The following is an 18,033-nucleotide window of genomic DNA, read 5'->3' on the forward strand; positions in this document are numbered from 1 at the left end:
TGATTTCTTGTCCCTAATGGGGAGTGAGTGACTTGCCTAACACTAGGGATAGGGCAGAGATGGGGTGGAGTGTCTTGACTACAGGGTGGGGCTAGGGATGTGGTACCCTACCTCGTTTCAATTCATATTAATTGTTAATTATTAGTGAAATTAATAAAAATGTTAGATTTTATAATTATTTTTATTTATTTAAAGTCAATCAAAAATTCATTTAAAAATAATGAAAATAATAACAATTATTAAAATTGCTACAAATGATTAATAAAATTAAATTTATTAAAAATATTTGTTCATATTAAATTAACAATAATTATTTTCTATAAATCAATGTTAAACGAAAATATAATTATTAAAATTTTAAATATTAACAATAACTTTGAATACTTTAATTAATTAACAATAAATTTTGATTATTAATTTATCAATTAATTAATAATAAATAAAATTATTCAATGCTTCAGATTTCCCGTCGTCGCATGGGTCTCTGCTACAGCCAAACTTGTGTGGCTTAGTTTTGCTATTAAGTAGCAAAGAGAAAACCTTTATATTGACGTTCCCGTATGATATGAATTGAAGTGTTCAAAAACGAATTCCATTCTTTGAAGTAAGGTTGGCATTTCCATTTTCAGCCCAAACGCAACAATAATCAAGACAATTTTCACTCAAACATATGCTGTTCTTCTCTGTTTTATCCATTTCTCAAAACTTAAAAACAGAATCAAGTACTATCACCCCCCGCAAAAAAAAAAAAAAAAAAAAAAAAAGTATTAGCTAAAATGGAAAATATTTGAAGCAAATGGGCACCTTTCGTTGTGGGCTGGTTTCTCGGCCCAGTTTACTTTTTCTAATCCATAAACATTTTGTGGGCACAACGCACAAAGTCGATCGCCGGTTCAAAACAGCATAGGGGTTACATTCTGTGATGGTTGATGCTTTCTGGGTATCGGCATCATCGGCTCAACGCTCGCGAGTCGGCCCTCTTCAGGCTTCAGCTTCCTCACACGATGGGTTCTCTCTTGCTCTGCTAATATGCTCCTTCCTTACACCTTTAGAGCTTCTCATGCTCATGCAATTGCATTTGAAGTTCCAACTTAACTGCAGGGTATATATAGGTAGTTTTTGTTGGGTGCATTGTTCCTCACCATTTTTTATACTTTTTGATGCAGTTGCTGCTTTCGTGCTTGTGTTTGTTGAAGTTAAAGTAAATGTTTTCTTAGCTTGAAATTGTGTTGGTCTTATAGTCCAATTATTGATTTTTTTTTCCTTCTTATGCATGTTCTCAACAAGATGAGCTTTAATCTATAGTTTTTTCCCAGTTGGTCCAAATCATCCATTCATTTTATCACCTATGAATATGGGCTCAAAGTAATTTTGAATTTCCATTATTTTCTCTTACGTGTCTGTGTTGGTACATTTACATCAAGAAAAGCAAAAACAAGGGATATCCTCGGCTACATCTATGCATTGAGGAAGAAGCCATTTGCAGCATATAACGAATAATAAGTAATTGATTCCTGAAATAATGAAGTTGAACCTCTTAGAATCATCCAGATATTCGTTTCTAACTTTTCAGCATACAGTTAAGAACAATAAAGTAAAAGATAAATGCCTAAAAACACAGTTGTGGTATGTCTATAAGTCCAGTCTATGGAGAAGGGTGAAGTATTCCATAATATGTGCCCCCCTTTGCAAGGAACCCTGGATTTTCCACAAGGATACAAAATTCAGGAATTATTTAGGGATGCTCCATTGCTGCTTATGGGACAAAGAATGAGACTGCACCTTATATCAGAATCGGAAATGCAACTATGCTACGAATTGCTTTTGTTGAAATGCAATTGAATTTCCTCATGGCAGAGGTAGATGGAAATGTCTATGATATCACTGGAGGGAGATTGGACTGAAATGTTTTGTGTTTGACACTGACCAATTGGGGTGCATTTTTTGATTCTGGTTCCCACATTCTTGGAGAAGTTGATTAGGAATTACATTTCCCTACTTGGTGTCTGGTATAATTGCCACATCTGTTAGAATTTACATTCTTGGATAAATTAAATGCCACATCTGCTGAATAATTTCATACCTTCCAATTCCACATGTTTTGGAAGTTAGTTTCATAGCTTTATTTATCATGACTGGTGATTCATGGCTTAATTGATGTGAATCTTTTAGTGGCAGCCTCTTGAGATGGAGTAACACGTTGTGCTTGGGCCTTGTACCACTAGAGGAAAGGTAATGACATAGCATAGTTACTCCTTAACTGTTTTAACATGTGGAGCTGTGGACAACAATTTTATTTCCTCTGTTTTTTTTTTTTTCTTTTTTTTTGTGTGTGTGTGTGGGGGGGGGGGGGTATCCGTTGGTACTGCCTTATCTTTGTTTAATTCCATCTTACTGATTCTGTCCCAGGAATTTGATCTGCATTAATGAAGTAAGATTGGTGTTTATTTGACAAATATTTCACTTACCTTGTGAAGCCAATGTGACATGTAAGTTTCAGCTGTAATATATGCACACATACACATGCATACATTCATGCACATAACTTTTTATTTGATATATACTGCCTACACTCACACAAGAGCTTCCAACTATAACTTTTTATTTGATATATACTGCATTACCGCTACAGTGCATTGGTCTGGTCTATCAACAATAGCAAATTGATGAACAGCTTCAGAAAGAACCATGTACAGATTCTAAACAGGAACCCCATCCAACTTTGTGATATTTATCATCATTTCTCTTTTCTAAGGAAAACATTGAAATGCATGATAGTTGGTCCATTTATATATCATGGTCCACATGGGATTACAATATCCATACATAGTAGGTCCCACAAAAAGAAGTGGCCCATGTATAATGAAGTAAAAGAAGGAAGAAGAGAGCGAGGTCATCTAGACTCGTTTTTTTCTTTTGCTAAGAAAATTTATTAAGAGAGAAGATACTGGTGTTTTTGCTAATATGAAAAGAGGAAAGAAGTCTATCAATGCCTTAAAACAAAGGAATGCCAGGAAAAAAAATACACTATGGTTCTGAATACATTTGTTGATAAGGAAGTGAAGATTGGCAGGCTTTTGGGTTTTTCTTTTGTGGGCAGAGAAGCTTTTGTCAGAAGAGCCTTTGAAGAGTTCGAGAAGAGAAGGAAAGAAGAGAATTTGGAGAAAAAACCATTAGGGGAAGGGGGAGAGGCTTGGAGTGAGAAAGGACAGGAAGAAGATTTTGAGGGGGAATTAACTGCAGATTTAAGGGGGTTTGTGGGGGATTTGGAGTTGATATTAGGAGGAAGGTGATTTTGCTTTTCAAATTGTTCAGAGTTTGGGGAGAATGTTGGGAGCTTGGAACCTTGGTTGAGTTTCAAATATGTGTTTTCTTTTGACTAGTCTTGTAGTTTGGTGTTGGAGGTGTTGTCTTGGCACCTCTTGTGGATGTATTCAACTCTTCTTTTATTTTTAATAAAACCTTTCCTTTTATTATCAAAAAAAGAAAAAAGAAAACATAAGGCGACTGATCTGGCAAGGAGACCTAGAAAACAACTTTCTTCCCGAGATTGCTTCTAACAAGTGAATCTATGGTCTAGTTAGCAAACCTAGCAACCTTGTTGAACAATATGTTCAGACTAGAGGCTAACAATCATCTAGACCAAGATAAAAATCTTTAAGTAGCAGTTCATATTTGGATTGATCTGGACTACTTATCTGTCCATGACTTCTAGTTTGAAGAGGGCAATGCAATTTATTGCTGTAAAACTATATCAGCACATTTAGACCAGATTCTGGGTACAAAGAGAATTTTAGTTACAGTGACCAAAAAATGCAAAGATTATTAAGCAAGAATTATTATTAAATTATTCTTGAGCAAGAAATATTATTATCTTGAGGATTATATGGGCAGATTTAGATGAAAATGTGAAAGGAGGTAGTTAGTAAACCATGACCTTGTTGATAGATTGGTATCTGAAATTTAGAGAGGAGCAATAAGGATTTGGTGGTGCAATTTTTCTTCTTATCATTATCCAACTTCCAAGTAAAACTTTTTGGGAAAGGCTTACTCCTGTTACATGTTCCATCTGAATCCCGAAGTGGTTACTTGGTGGTTCTGAAAGCTGAAGTTCCTTTAAAATCTTCCTATCTTTCTTCTACCCTTACATATGGGACTGTATGCCCCTAAGATGGAATAGCTTTCTGTATTTTATGCAAGGGATTTTTCACTGTTTGGATTCCAGTTGATCAGTTGTTTGCTGTAATTTCATTGGTACTTCCTTAATTTTTATGAAAACCAATTGGGGTTATGCTCATATACTTTAGTAAACCCAGTGGATGGCCAACAAATTCCTGGATCTGTGGAAATACTATGTCAAGCAGATTTTCTTTGACTACACTGAAGTTGGATGAAGTCAAATAGCATGGTTATGGAATCTCTGTCATTTGCATCGCTTGTGTAGAATCGGTTTTTTGTTTGACTCAATTATGTGACCTTTATTAGTTGCCTTATTACTATCTATTTGACTTTTGATATTTACCTATATGTCCATTTTGTTTCCCTTTTGAACACATTGTCTGGTTAAATACTAATTATATATACCTTCTTAAACTCAACTTTATTACAACCATTTGGATTTAATATTGAAACGTTAGTTCTATCAAGTGCAGCACTCTGGATGATTTCTCTAAGGTTCAGTTTTCTTGATCCCATAATTCTTTGAAATCTTAGCCATTATGGGAAACATGGATATGACTGTCCATTTTCTAAAATTCTAGACAAAGATACAAGTACAGTTATCCCATGTTATGTGCTTATATCATGTGTTTATATCTAGCTTTTGAAGCTAAATGTCATTTCTCAAGACTATGGCTTTCCAAATTTAATTAAATTTCTGACATATGCTCATGTTTTTATAGAATAATTTGTTAATATACTATTTTACATATTTTAACAGTGGTAATGCTATTGAGTACTTCAAAAATATCCATGCAATATCCAGTATTGTATCTGATAAGTATCTGGTACACTAGGCATGTACAGGTATTAGGGTATCGTAGAATCTTTAGTGTTTTTTCTGAGATTCCTGGGCTTGCTTCACCCAAATTTAGATATTAGTTGGATAATGGGTGCAGAATTTTGGTTTTTTCAAAGTCATTATTTTTTTTTTTTTTGTTTTTTTCTTAGTATTGACACGATAAAAAAAAACCATGGTAATCTCAATGTTATTTCCTTTTATGTTCCCATAGGTTAGAATCAGATGCATCAAACTTGTTATTATGCTGATGTTGATACAATGGATAAAAAAATTCAAAAATAGGTACAAATTTTGAATTGCTTACTAACACCCAAAGAAAAAGGGAAATAAAAGAAAGAAGAGAAAATTCTATGCATGCACTTGTCATTACATATTATGATAAAAGCTTTAAGCTCCTGTATTAATGTAACTTAAAATGTTGACAACATGATAAATTCCTACTTACATGTGTCACTTAGATTGTTCAGACTGTGATAAGTTTTGAATTGTGTGTTTTCTTCTCTGTATTTTATATGTAAGTATTATGTATGGTTTTTATGCGTAAAATCCATGTTAAAGAGCCTTGGTTTGGGTATGCATAGAAATCCAATCTTTCTCAACAACTCATTAGAGCGTTGTTCCATTAGAGGGTACAACAAGAATCCTGTTTCACCACTCCACTCTAATAATGTCACATTTTCATAACTGTAAGAACCAGATCTGTTTATCCAAAATCCTTTTCATAATAAATTAAAGAGAATATAATTAAAATATAAAAAAGATTATATCATAAAGTAAAAGTTTATAAGGATCAGGTCAGAAAATCAAATAGATGGAAGATAATTGAGGTTCTTAGTTTGGAAGTTTGATCAATTGTCATTTCTCTTGGTATTCTTGTTGTTTCCTCTTTAATTGTAATTTGTAATTAAGATGTGTTGTTTGTGGGGTTAGGGTTTGCTATATAAGAGCACCAAGGATTTTTTTAAGCATTTTTCTCAATACTCCTTTATGTTCTATCTTTTAAGATATATATATATATATATATTGTAAAAACTATACTAAGAATGTTGAGATCACTCAAAGTAGAAACTTAAGAAGATGAAAAGCACACACATCTTCAAAATTTGGGTGGGCCATCACCCAATGCAAAATAAGATTTCCAATATTAGCATATAACCTTTTGCTCTCATGCTTTTTATCAAAATTCTTCTCTCTCTCTCTCTCTCTCTCTCTCTCTCTCTATCTATCTATCTATCTATCTATCTCTCTCTCTCTAAATTCCCAACACACTGAAGAGTGCCCCGAAAAAGTGTTTCCTTCTTATTACCTAAAAAAATGGCCAAGCAAAGAATAAATACCTCACGGGGACAAATAGGCCTGAAAACTGGTTTTCTAAACAGAGAAAAGAATTAGTTAAAAATAAATTCAGCAATTTTGCAAGATATCAATATATGTACAACATCTTTTCTATTATTGCACATAAAACAAAAAATTGTTCCTCAACCGTTTACTTTTTAAATGATAAATGGTTCTACCAAAAATCTTGGGTTGCATGGACTCACTAAGATGGGTCAACCAACTGGGTATGGATATTGGTACATAGGCACACTGCACATTGGACATAAAGTCTTTAATTTCCGGTTAGGCAAGCATGCTATATTTAAAACTATGCTAAGTAGAAACTTCAAAATCCTTCTATAATGTGTTGACTTCTGGGACAACTAACTCCCCTTCCCCTCATAGGAAGATTTGGCTTTCTGCTTTCCCCCCCAGAATTTGCTTCTTTGTTTGGGAGGCTTCTTGTGGAAGATTAATACTTGTGATATGATTTTAAGAAAGAGAAAAGGACACCTTTATGTGGCTCCTCATATCTGTGTTATATGTGTATGAAAGATGGGGAGTCTTGTGGCCACCTTCTGATTAACTGTGAAGTAGCCAGAAGCCTGTGGCAATTCTTTTTGGACACCTTCTACAGAGGCAGATTTCACTGGACCTCTCCTAACTCAGTGTCTGACCTTCTTTTACAATGGCCTGGATGTACGTCAAGTAAAAGAGGTGCTCTCTATGGAAAGGCGATCATGCATGCAGTTTTCTGGTGCATTTGGGAGGAGTGCGACAAAAGAATTTTTGAAGATAAAATACTCTTCCCTGGATGAGTTAAAAGGAAGGGTGCTTTTTCGCATTAACTCCTGGATGAAGGTTTCTAGTATGTCCAGGGGCATTTCTATGGGAGACGTAGAAAGAAATTTGGGGCTTGTTCTGAGTTCCTCGAGTTTAGATAGAGCTCACACAGTTCCTGTGACCCCGAAACCCCCTACAGATTTTGTTCTCCAGTTTGATGGCAGTTGCTTAAGTAGACTTAACCACAGAGGTCAGGCAGGAATAGGTGGCAGAACTCTCACTTAATTAGGAACTCAAGTTTGGGCCTATAGTGGACCCATTGAAGAGGCTGAAGCTGTTGAAGCTGAGGTGCAGGCCTTACTGATGGGGCTGAGGTGCGTAAAATCCCTGAATATTTCTTCAGTGGTGGTGGAAGGAGATTCAAAGGTGGTAATAAGCTGGATGTTAAATCAGGAGGAGGGACCTTGGAGATTCTCTCATCAAGTCAATGAAATCAGGGTTATCCAATTGCAGCTTCACTGTGTCTTCAGGTGGATTCCAAGGAATTTGAACTCAATAGCAGATGCTCTTGCTAAATCTGGGGTGGGCAGGGATTTTTTGTACAGCAATATAGAGCTTCCTTTTTAATGAGTAGGGAAGGCTTTTTGGTTTTTGTTTAGTTCCTGATTGATGTATCTCTTATTTATCCTGTATATCCCTCCCCTTTCTTTTAATGAAAGTTGCCTTTTCTAAAAAAAAAAAAAAGGCATTGTACCTCTGCCTAACATATATTTAAAAATCTGTGTTTTGCGCTATTAATATCCAATATAAGTAGCATCAGCAATAAAAGAGGAGCAACAAAAAAGCTAGTACTCAAAAGTAATAATTATGCACTAGAAATCAATAGTGTCAGGTTAAAGAGACACTTGATCACACATTGGATGTATTCAAGTTTCAATTTATAAAACAGAAATGCTAATCATACACACCCATGGAGCGTTTAGCCCTTACAACACCTCCTAAATAAGATGTTTGTCCTCTCTAGTTCAACAATACCAAGGACTCCCTCACCCTCCCTTTCCAGGCAGGACAGGTGTCTTATGTAGGGGGTATTGTAAGTGCTACACAATCATAAAGCATGTGATATTAGTATTCCACTTTCTAAAATGAAGCAGATTCTAACACTGTAAGTATTTCTATTTGGTGAGTATCAAAATGAAGGAGCCAGTACCTGTGTCTCAGTGTCTAATACTGAACAGAATCTGATACATCATCTTGAGAAAAGCTGAATTGCAGATATGGTTGATTGCATACATTGGAAATATCAGAAATTTTTATAACATAACTTAAGAATGCAAATAGAATCAGATTATTTATGTGCAAAAAAATTATATGCATGGTATAAAAGTCAGTTGAAAAGCAACTAATATATAGAAAAAAAATAAGTTTTTTTTGTCTATTATGTCAACCTACGAAAACCTGAATTGCAGTTACAGTTACAATTATTTCAACCTAAGAAAACCTGAACTGCAAAATTTGAGATTAAGGAGATGGGGTGAGAATCCAGAAACAATATCCAGACCTATGGGACTTCTATTTGGAAGGGCATTGAAAAGGTTTATCCAGCGTCTAATAGGGGAATTTAGTATAAGGTTCGTAAAGGGGATAGAATTTGATTTTGGATTGACAGGTAGTGCAGCCTGTGACCTAGTGTTCTAATTGCAGAAAAGAATTCAGAGCATTCCACCTGAAGTGGGACACCTGGATTCGAGTAGATGGTGGTGGGAGAAAAGTGGGGCTTTCATTGTAAAGTCATTCTACAATAATCTCTTTCAAGAGGTAAACTATGAGTTTCCAGCAAATAGAATTTGGTCTTCTGGTGCTACTTCAAAGATCAAGTTTATTGTCTGGACTGCAGTACTAGGAAAGTGCTTATCTCATGACAAACTCTTAAGCAGGGGAATGATGTGGATCAGGTGGGATGTGTATTTTGCACAAAGATGCTGGAATCTGCAAATGACATTTTTTTTCATTGCCCACATGCAACAGAAGTGTGGAGGACTGTTCTGAATACTTTCGGGTGGACTGGGTGCTTCCCTCAGTCCATTCAAGGTTTTCTTTTGGGTTGGCAGATCCATGGTTTGAGCAAAAGGGGAGGGTGATATGGGGGTTGATTACATTGGCAGTGTTTTGGTGCATATGGAAGGATAGAAATGCTGTGACATTTGAAAAATCCAGCAAGTATTCCTTCAGATTTGATAGGGAGTATCAAAAGGAAGCTTTGGTGTGCAGCGAATAAGGAGTTTAGAGGCCTGGCTTATAATCAGTTTTTTGACACTCTTATGCAGATCTGACAAGGATGTTTTGATCAAAAGATATCTTGCTAACGGAATTGTAAAGGTTGATTTACAGAATGGAAATACATGGCATACATGTATAGAAGGATTGTAAAAGTTTAGCTTTCTTTTTGGTTATTAATACAATACATTACTTAGGATATTCGGAAAATTAAATATTTGTATAGATTAAAGCATCAGGATGTGTCTGGCATGCAAGTATGGAATGGTACATAGACAGAGTTCAAGAAATGTTGCTCCTTACATAGATAACAACTAGATATTTTGAAATATTTCAGTCTTCAGTGGCATTTGATGGACTAGTGAAATAGCCAAAAGTTTCCAGATGCAAACTGCAGTATTCAATCAAATAATCTAATCTAATAAGTTATCCAGCTTTAACAATTCTTTGAAGTGGAGGTTTCAAATTAAATTCTTTTTTCCAGATTGTTTTGATTTTTGTGCTCTGTATGTATGATGATGGATTTATAGGTTATACTGTCTGATACAGCATTGTGTGATTAGTTAAGGGCTTTCCCACCCTTAAAAATATGAAATAGGGAGGTATTAAATGACATTTTTTTATATCTTTGAGATGCTACTTAAGTGTTAAAATGTAGAAGCTTAACTAAAACATAGGAGGTGATCCAAAATCTCTCATTGAGAACTATTCTGTGTGTTGGAAATACAAGTTCATGATTCTGTTTGAATAACCATTGCTTTGTGGAAGGGTATATAGATGTAAGAGTGTCTTTGGCATTCTCATTGAGAGAGACGAGACAACATATGTATTTAGTGATGGGTCATAGCATGCCATTACTGAACTTTAATTTTTATGTGAAAAGGTCAGTTACTGCAAGAAAGGTTGTTGCCCAACATGCTGAGAACAAGGGTACCTCGCTACTGAGATTTCTGTAGTTCTTATTATATGGGTTCTGACCCTTAACCTTATAATCTTCAATTTTATTGTCAAAACAAAATGGTTTGGGCATGATTGGGCATTATGTGCCATTAATAGCTCTTTAATTCAGGATATAACCTAGCATCAGATCATCTTTTACCACAACCATTAATGGCAGTACTATAGGGGCTGGAAATTGAACTGCTCATATAAATCACTCCATTATCTTTTATCATTCTTTATGGAGTGCCTTCACATGTTTTTTCTTATACTTGTTTTTTTCAGTTGCAGTTCTGCCATTGGTACCAGTGGAGAACCTTGTGCTATCTTGCCAAATTAACTTTATGATTAATTTACGAATCTTTCATATCTGCATTGGTCCTGCAACTCATTCAGTTGTCCTCTCTGGTACAAGAAGCTCAGTTGGTGCAGTGCAACTATACCGGGTGTTAGCGAGAAGGAACAAAATGCTGTACAAGTTCATCTTGCACTCTCTCAGCCATTCAGAAATGTTAGTTTATTATATTATATCATGATTGGCTATATCTATGGTTTGATCTGTTGGTTATTAGTCAGACATTATTGATATTTTAAGAGTGTCACCGACAAGATGATTATTAGAGTTACCTCAATGCATTGGTACCTACTTGGAGGAAATGATCGACTGGATGTGTCTGAGTCCACTGTTAGGGTCCGTTTGACAAACTGTGAAACTTATGCACCTCCCAACATTTGTTTCAGACAACTAGCTTTAAATCAGAAGTCTGCGGTACAGTGGGAACTTCAGAAAAAAGCAACCGGAAGATGATGGGTTTTCTTCAAATACCACCTTAAAAAGCAAGGAGTGCAACTGTTGTCTGAAAAAAAAAACCCTGGATTTCTACCTAAAAGAGTGGATAAATGCAACACACGCATATGTAAGCAAAATGATATTTTTTTGTTCTTCAAGGTTTTCTTTTCTCTTCTTTTTTTTTTTTCTTTTTTCCCTGCCAGTGCCAGAGGGGTGGGTGTTTGGTAGTGCTGCCCTCGTACAACAGTGGTTATTAGTTATCATGCTGCACCTAGCGAACTAATTGAAAATGATATAGCTGGTGCTGTACTACTGTGTTGCCCAATACTTATTGATCCTTTGTTCAAGGATTCATGTGCTATATGCTTAATGAACATGTCCTTCCAAGTAGGGGTGATTCAATCCAAGCCGAACTTCTGTATGTCTTGGCTCAGTTTAACTAAAATACTGTTAGGCTCGAATTTGAATTCAATTCGAACTCTAGTTTTTTTATTTGTGTGTTAATCAAACAAGACTAATGAGCTTTTGAGTCAAATTTTTTATTTAGTTGAGCTCGAGTTTGAATAAATAATCGAACTAACCTTAAGATTCGAACTCAATTGGAATCAAATTTGGACCCAAACTATTCAATTAAAGATTGATTCCATTACAGTCTTACTTCCAAGTCTAACATGAAAAGAATGACATCATGTCTAATATCGTCCAATTATGCACAGGTGAGTGTGCATCAGAGGTCAGATAAAGCGGACCATTAAGGCTCAGTTTGGAAGGAATACAAATACAAATATGAACAGTACAAATACATACAAAATACATAGTTTTGCACTCTATATATTTGCATTTGTACTCCTTCCAAATTGAGCCTAAAGAGCATTAATACACCCTTCAGGGAGGAAGAAGCAACTTCTCATTGGATTTCAGTATTTCAACTTTCAAAAAAAAAGGCATTTGTTTATTGGAATTGGAAAAATGTGTGAGGGATTGGAAATTTTGCTCTTTTGAGGCAGAAACTGAGGCTTCTAATATTCGCTTGCTTAAAAGTAAGTTCCGTGCACATTTAGGGAGGGCAATTTCAACCACATCCTGAATTGGTTTTGAGCAGGTTTTCCTTGATGTTCTAAAGCGATTCTTTAAATTTAAGCCATCCACATGGCTTTGCATCTTCACGAATGGTAGAAAAACATCTAATAAAACTGCCTTCCATCATCATATATATCTGTATTCTGTTGAATTTATATTCTAGATCTACAGCTCGAAGAGGAACCGATTAATTGCATCCAATGCAACTAATTAGTAAATCATGTGATGTTTGGTAGTCATTCTCTAATACCAAATTTTTCCAATTTGATGTCCGAGCTTACTCCATCAAGATTTAATGAAGCGAATACAAGGGGATCATGAGAGCTAATTACTTTTGCTCTTCAAATTATTTGTTCATACTTGGTGTTTGGATCCAAACATGCATTTATATATTTTGGATTAAATATTCAAAAAGAATCCTACAGCGAATCCCATCTCATCTGCTACCCCAGAAAAGGGAAAAGCAGAAACTCACAATCAGATGTATCCATCTCACTGAGGTTGGGCAGGCTCCAAATCCCATTTTGTGCATTGACGTCGGAGAGTTTTCATTCCATTTCAAACCTTAATACCCAAGACAAAAAAAAAAAGTATCCTGTCAAGTATCCCCCAATCCCCTCCTCACTTTTTCCCCCAAAAAATAAGCCATAAGAAAAGAATGGATTCTTCTACAGAGATGAGTCTCGCATAATTCATTATGTAATTGAGAAGAGAGGGTTGAACTACAAAGGAAAGCTAAAGAAGCATATTAGACTGAAATGTACGAGCTACATAAATTATTAATTTAAGAATTGGCTCAGAGATGTTTGTTAGGTCTGCTGTTGGTGCTGATAATAATGATAAGCGTGATGTTGATACGACACGGTACTGCTACTCTCACCCAAGTACTTATCGTGTCCATATTCATCGTCTATCTCCTCCTTGGCCACCTTCTCCATGCCCATCATTCCCAATGGCCTGTGAGATGATAAAAGCTGCGGTCCTGAGTTATACCCAGATGAGGATGGGGACGGTGTGGGCACAACGGACGGGAGCTTTGAGAGAAGTGCTTCAAGGCTGCTCATTGATGGAATAATCTTTACTGGCTGGCCGAACTGATTGTAGAATTCGGTGGTCGTCGTCGTTGTCATTGCTGGGGAAGCCAGTGTTGCACGGAAAGACAAACTATCGGGTGCACCGTCAACTTTGAAGGGGAATGGTGAAGATGATGGGTGTGGCAAGAGAACACCAGGAATGCTCTCCAGATAACTGAACTTTTTTCGCAGTAAGACGACATAGCTTAAGTCTTCCATCACCTTGAGTGCCACGAGTGAGAACAGAAGTGAGACTGTTAGCTAGTAGGAACACAGTAGTGCTTTAAAACTTTAAGCTAGCTAGTCTTGCTTACCGCACATGATTAACACTGAGTGCATCTGTTTGTGTGCATGTTTATGGAGAGAGAGAGAGAGAGGGAGAGAGAGAGAGAGAGAGAGAGAACCTTGTGAAGAGCTCCTAATTGAACTACACCTTCTCTAACTGCAATCAAAGCGATGGTCTGGAAGATACATGAAGAAGCAAATTAGAGGAAAAAACCTCTCAATTCTTAGGAGCCTGTAGCTATAGAGCGACAAAAGGAGGGAGTGATGTTTGTAATATGAAGTACCTTAATACCAGACTGGAACTGAGCTTCCCATGTCCTTGGATGCTGAAAATTAAAAAAAAAAAAAAAAAGATCAGCATAAAAGACAGGCCAGCTGGGAGATTTCTCCAGACGAAATACAGATCCAAATCATGTGGGTATACGTGAACTATGAAATATATTTTGTCAAGAATGATCAGAAATATCAATTACATACTGAATCTCCTGGGTTATTCCATGCAGACAAGAAGTTGATTTCTTGATCACTTGGTTCCTTAAATACCCATTTATGACTGTGATCTGCCGCCACTTTTCCAATCAAACTGCCCACCCAAAAATGAAAAAAATAAATATTCGACGACATTAGATCATCACTTCGAGAGCTACTGAATCTTATCTACACAAGACATAGTGGCTCTTACTTACCCTTCTCCATAATTATATATTTCATGGGACATCTTGAAGAAAAGCTCTGGTTGCAGGCCTTTAAAGTGTGAGAATTCGCAATTTCCATACACCGATGAACCTGGGCAATCGCCGGAATCGATTTCGGCCATTGAAGCAGCAAAGTTGCAGAAGCCATCTTCCCATACCAATATCCTACCATACGCGAAGAGCGATCATGGTGCAATATGGCTAAATAGTACATACAAAAACTATGATCCAGGGAGTATCGTAAAACTAAAATAATACCAGTTCCTCCTGTTTCCTCTTGACCTATCAAAGGCTCCTCCTTGAATATCCCATCTGTTGGAAGTAAATAAGTTGACATTAGATCACTAAAGAAAAAAAAGGACATTGTCATTCATCTACGCATAAATAAGAATAGTTTTCCCTTTACTAAATGATCTATTGGGATTTTTTTTCTATTTCGATTTTTTTTTTTTTTTTGCTTTTATCCTCACTTGGGCGGTGGGTAGTTTCTAGGCAAGATCCTCCAGAAAACAGCATAGACCCATTGAGAGTTTTCATGGATACACAGGCTCCTCAAGGTGCATTGAAGGAGATGAGTAACAGCTAATGGATTGAGATTTTCCTCCATAACCTTCGAAACTGGAACTGACTCTCTTTCTTTTCTCTCTCTTTCTCTCTCGCGATGGGATGGAAAAACCCAAAATCCTATCCTTCCATGGAAAGGCCAATCCACAAGAACAGCTCACATTTATACTCCTCCCCAAATCTCCCTCTCTGAAACAGTATTTAATCATTCTTTAAAATTTACCAATATGATCTGATAAGACCAACCATTTCTTCCCGGTTCCCATTTCCCAACGATCTCTTTTTCAATCACCAACCATTCAGAAACTGTTCATCTGCTTTTCTTTTTTTTTTTTCATTTCCTAATCCCAATTATTAATTATCAGTAAGACCTAGCCTCCTTTTAATGCAATGTTGCACCATTCTCACTCAGTTTCCTGAAAACCCATCTTTCTCTCTCTCTCTCTCTCTCTCTCTCTAACCTCAATGCCTTATTTCCTTTGACTCACCTGACACATGTAACGTATATTTACTTATTCCACCCCAGGAAAACTTCCATTTTCATTTATCCATCCTAAGAGTTGGTTGAATGTTATTTACCATGCACATGGCCAAAATCATTTCCATTTCCATTTGGTCAAATGGAGCAGTATGATGAAGTGTGGACTCTCCCAATCCTGTATTTCTGATCGACCAATATAATTCATCCTTCTGATTGTTCGACCAGTATAATTTGCATTTGCATGGTGTGGTCCAGGAGTAGTGCAGTTGATTGACTAAATGTGGAGGTCCTAATCGGCCATATTTCTTAGCTTCAATGTTTAATTTTAACTGTGTCAATGAGGAAAAAATTGCCTAGCATGCTGATACAAAGATGCTACAGAACAGAACTTGTCATATTCTCATTGCCTTATCCCTTACCTCATTTCCAGCTGCCACCAATGATGCCAAGGAGAAAATTAATCCATGCTCAAGATTACTGAGGGAGAAAAGGCTTGTTGAGCACAATAAACACATGCATGATCCTATCTATCTGAATCAAGGTGCCTGTTTCTGGAGACCCATTTATATTGCGAAATACATTTCTTTTCATGACCACCCCCCCCCAAAAAAAAAAAAAAAAAAACATTGAAAGATGAGTTTGACAGCCCAGAACCGAGAAGCTCTGCTGATGAGATGGATTGCTGTAATTTTGGGGTATGGCCTACCAATGTTTGCCGCATCGATTAGACGACTGAGAAGAGGAAAAAGTGGGTAATATAGGCCAATGAAATGTAGAAACTGAACGAGGCTTAAAATTTAAAATAATACTAACTAGCTGTATTATAATATATATTATCATTCTTCATGCTCCTTCAAATTTTCTCATGGCTGCGTCTGCGTGCTTGCACAGTTCACAATAACCACGTAGCAAAACAGATGAATACATACAAATATACAAGATATTATGAGGAAGAGAAGACAATTTATCAGAGTGTACTTCTACTTGTATAGTTCAGTGAGTAGAAAGATGAGTAGAATGGGTCCTCTCAGATTCTGGAAAATTTGGCAGATCTCTCTCTCTCTCCATGATGACCAAAGGGAGCTTTCAGAAGGCTTGTGACGTAGCTTTCATTCCTCCTCCTGACACCCAGAATGCTTACCAGAACCAGACCACTACACTCACTCTTTGACCGTCCAATAACGAAGAACAAAAAATTTGAATATTCCAAGTAAAAAATATATACGTGGGAAGAGAGACCAGTAACCATCAACTTGAATTTACCGTTTTATCCAGCCTCTATCCTCATCTCTTCCCTTGATATATTGCTGTCTTCTTTGGAGAGAGATTTTAATAGTGGGGAAATGTTTTCGTTGTAATAATGTATATGAATATGTACGAACCCATAGCAGAATAAAATAGTAGTGCTGGGCGACAGAGTCTGATGTAGTGATGTAGGGAAAAGAGGGGGTTTTGGGGTGCATGACGTTTGGATTTTATTGAACCTGGTGATTGTGATAATGGTGGGAATGGTGTATATATAATTTTGCTATATATTTCATATCTGTTGTTATTATTTAACAATATAATTGTAGCAATTTAATATGTGAAAGAAACAATACAACTGTAGCAAACAATTTAACAATATAATATATTATCATTCTTCATGCACATGGAAGTTTCTGCTCGTACCACCCTTCCAATGAAATATAAATAAAATTCAGACTTACAGGTTTCACAAACAAGCAAAATGGAACTAATGACGAAAAGTATGGTAACAGAGCAGTCTGTCTGTCTTCGTAAAAAAAAAAAAAGAAATGCTAGATGAAGATAGACAAGAGAGAACCTCCTTTCTTTTGTTATATTCCTGCATGATATGATTATTTTCTCATGAGATGAGTAGGTCAAAAGTTATGAATGTTTGGTTTAGGTCCTTGAGGATCCATGTATATATAAAAAAAGATTGAAAACTGAAAAGGTGGGCTATTGGGGTTTGGCTATATAGGTAGGAAAACCAAAAATTCTTTTCTATCTTTTCTGTTAAAAGGTGGGCTATTGGGGTTTGGAGGGAATGAATTTGAGTGATTGTTCTCTAAACTGTTAAATATTATTTTATTAGGATCTGCAAATAGAACCCACACTTTCCAAAACCTAGAACAGTAAAAGTTAACCTTATTTTACTTCTGCATGCATGCATTCACATTGACCGACCAACTCACTCTTTTCTCTTTTGATTAGTGCACCAAAAACGAATAATCCATTAATCAGTCTTTCAGTCCAAGCGTCATCATGAATTTCATTAAATGATCACAGGGTATTCCGTAATTTCGTTTGTTAAAATTGTTCCACCAAGGAGACCAGCATAACTGCCTTTATTTCAACATAAAGTGGAATTAGATGGAAACGTTTTAGTGATATTTTTATCCCTTTCACGGAGAAAAAGAAGAAAACTTTTTTTTTTGGTTGGTTCCATATATACATCAAAACTAATTAAAGGAGGATGACTAGCTTGAACAGTCATTCACGCTTCCCAATAATAATTGTACATGTAGCAGGGTTTTAAAAGGAAGCCGTATGTCAAAATTACTGCCCTGATCACTAAATTAATTTAAAGAATAAAAAGTAGAAAGAAGAATTTATGAAACAAACGACCATCACAGAAAAAAATTTGATGGAAACAAATAAAAGACTACAAATATAGGACAAATTCTCAAAAAGGAAAGTGAAAGTAAAACTGAGTCTGTTTCCTT

The 18,033-nt window shown here is 36.1% G+C and overlaps 1 protein-coding gene and 1 long non-coding RNA gene across 5 annotated transcripts; one reads left to right on the forward strand and one right to left on the reverse strand.

Annotated features, from left to right (window-relative positions):
- The first annotated feature begins 827 nt into the window (after positions 1 to 827).
- On the forward strand, positions 828 to 11,533 carry LOC148862890 (uncharacterized). 4 transcript variants are annotated; one of them, XR_016109554.1, is made up of 5 exons: positions 891 to 1,112; positions 2,173 to 2,232; positions 2,410 to 2,489; positions 10,622 to 10,847; positions 11,078 to 11,533. It is a non-coding gene; the product is annotated as an uncharacterized LOC148862890 (long non-coding RNA). The 4 variants fall into 4 exon arrangements; XR_016109555.1 differs by lacking the exon at positions 11,078 to 11,533 and having other exon boundaries at positions 828 to 1,102; positions 10,622 to 10,993; XR_016109553.1 differs by lacking the exon at positions 11,078 to 11,533 and having other exon boundaries at positions 874 to 1,112; positions 10,622 to 10,993.
- Positions 11,534 to 12,872: 1,339 nt separating this feature from the next.
- On the reverse strand, positions 12,873 to 15,304 carry LOC148862891 (protein RICE SALT SENSITIVE 3-like). The gene is made up of 7 exons (XM_088980403.1): positions 14,730 to 15,304; positions 14,518 to 14,571; positions 14,251 to 14,424; positions 14,042 to 14,147; positions 13,849 to 13,890; positions 13,684 to 13,740; positions 12,873 to 13,501 (listed from the first exon to the last, which is right to left on the reverse strand). Exons 1-7 carry the CDS (start codon positions 14,864 to 14,866, stop codon positions 13,016 to 13,018), a joined length of 1,056 nt encoding a protein of 351 aa, XP_088836529.1. The 5' UTR covers positions 14,867 to 15,304; the 3' UTR covers positions 12,873 to 13,015.
- Positions 15,305 to 18,033: the final 2,729 nt, after the last annotated feature.

Source organism: Nelumbo lutea, chromosome 3 (assembly GCF_056320005.1).
Source record: "Nelumbo lutea isolate HS-2025 chromosome 3, American lotus-T2T, whole genome shotgun sequence".
NCBI classification, from domain to species: domain Eukaryota; kingdom Viridiplantae; phylum Streptophyta; class Magnoliopsida; order Proteales; family Nelumbonaceae; genus Nelumbo; species Nelumbo lutea.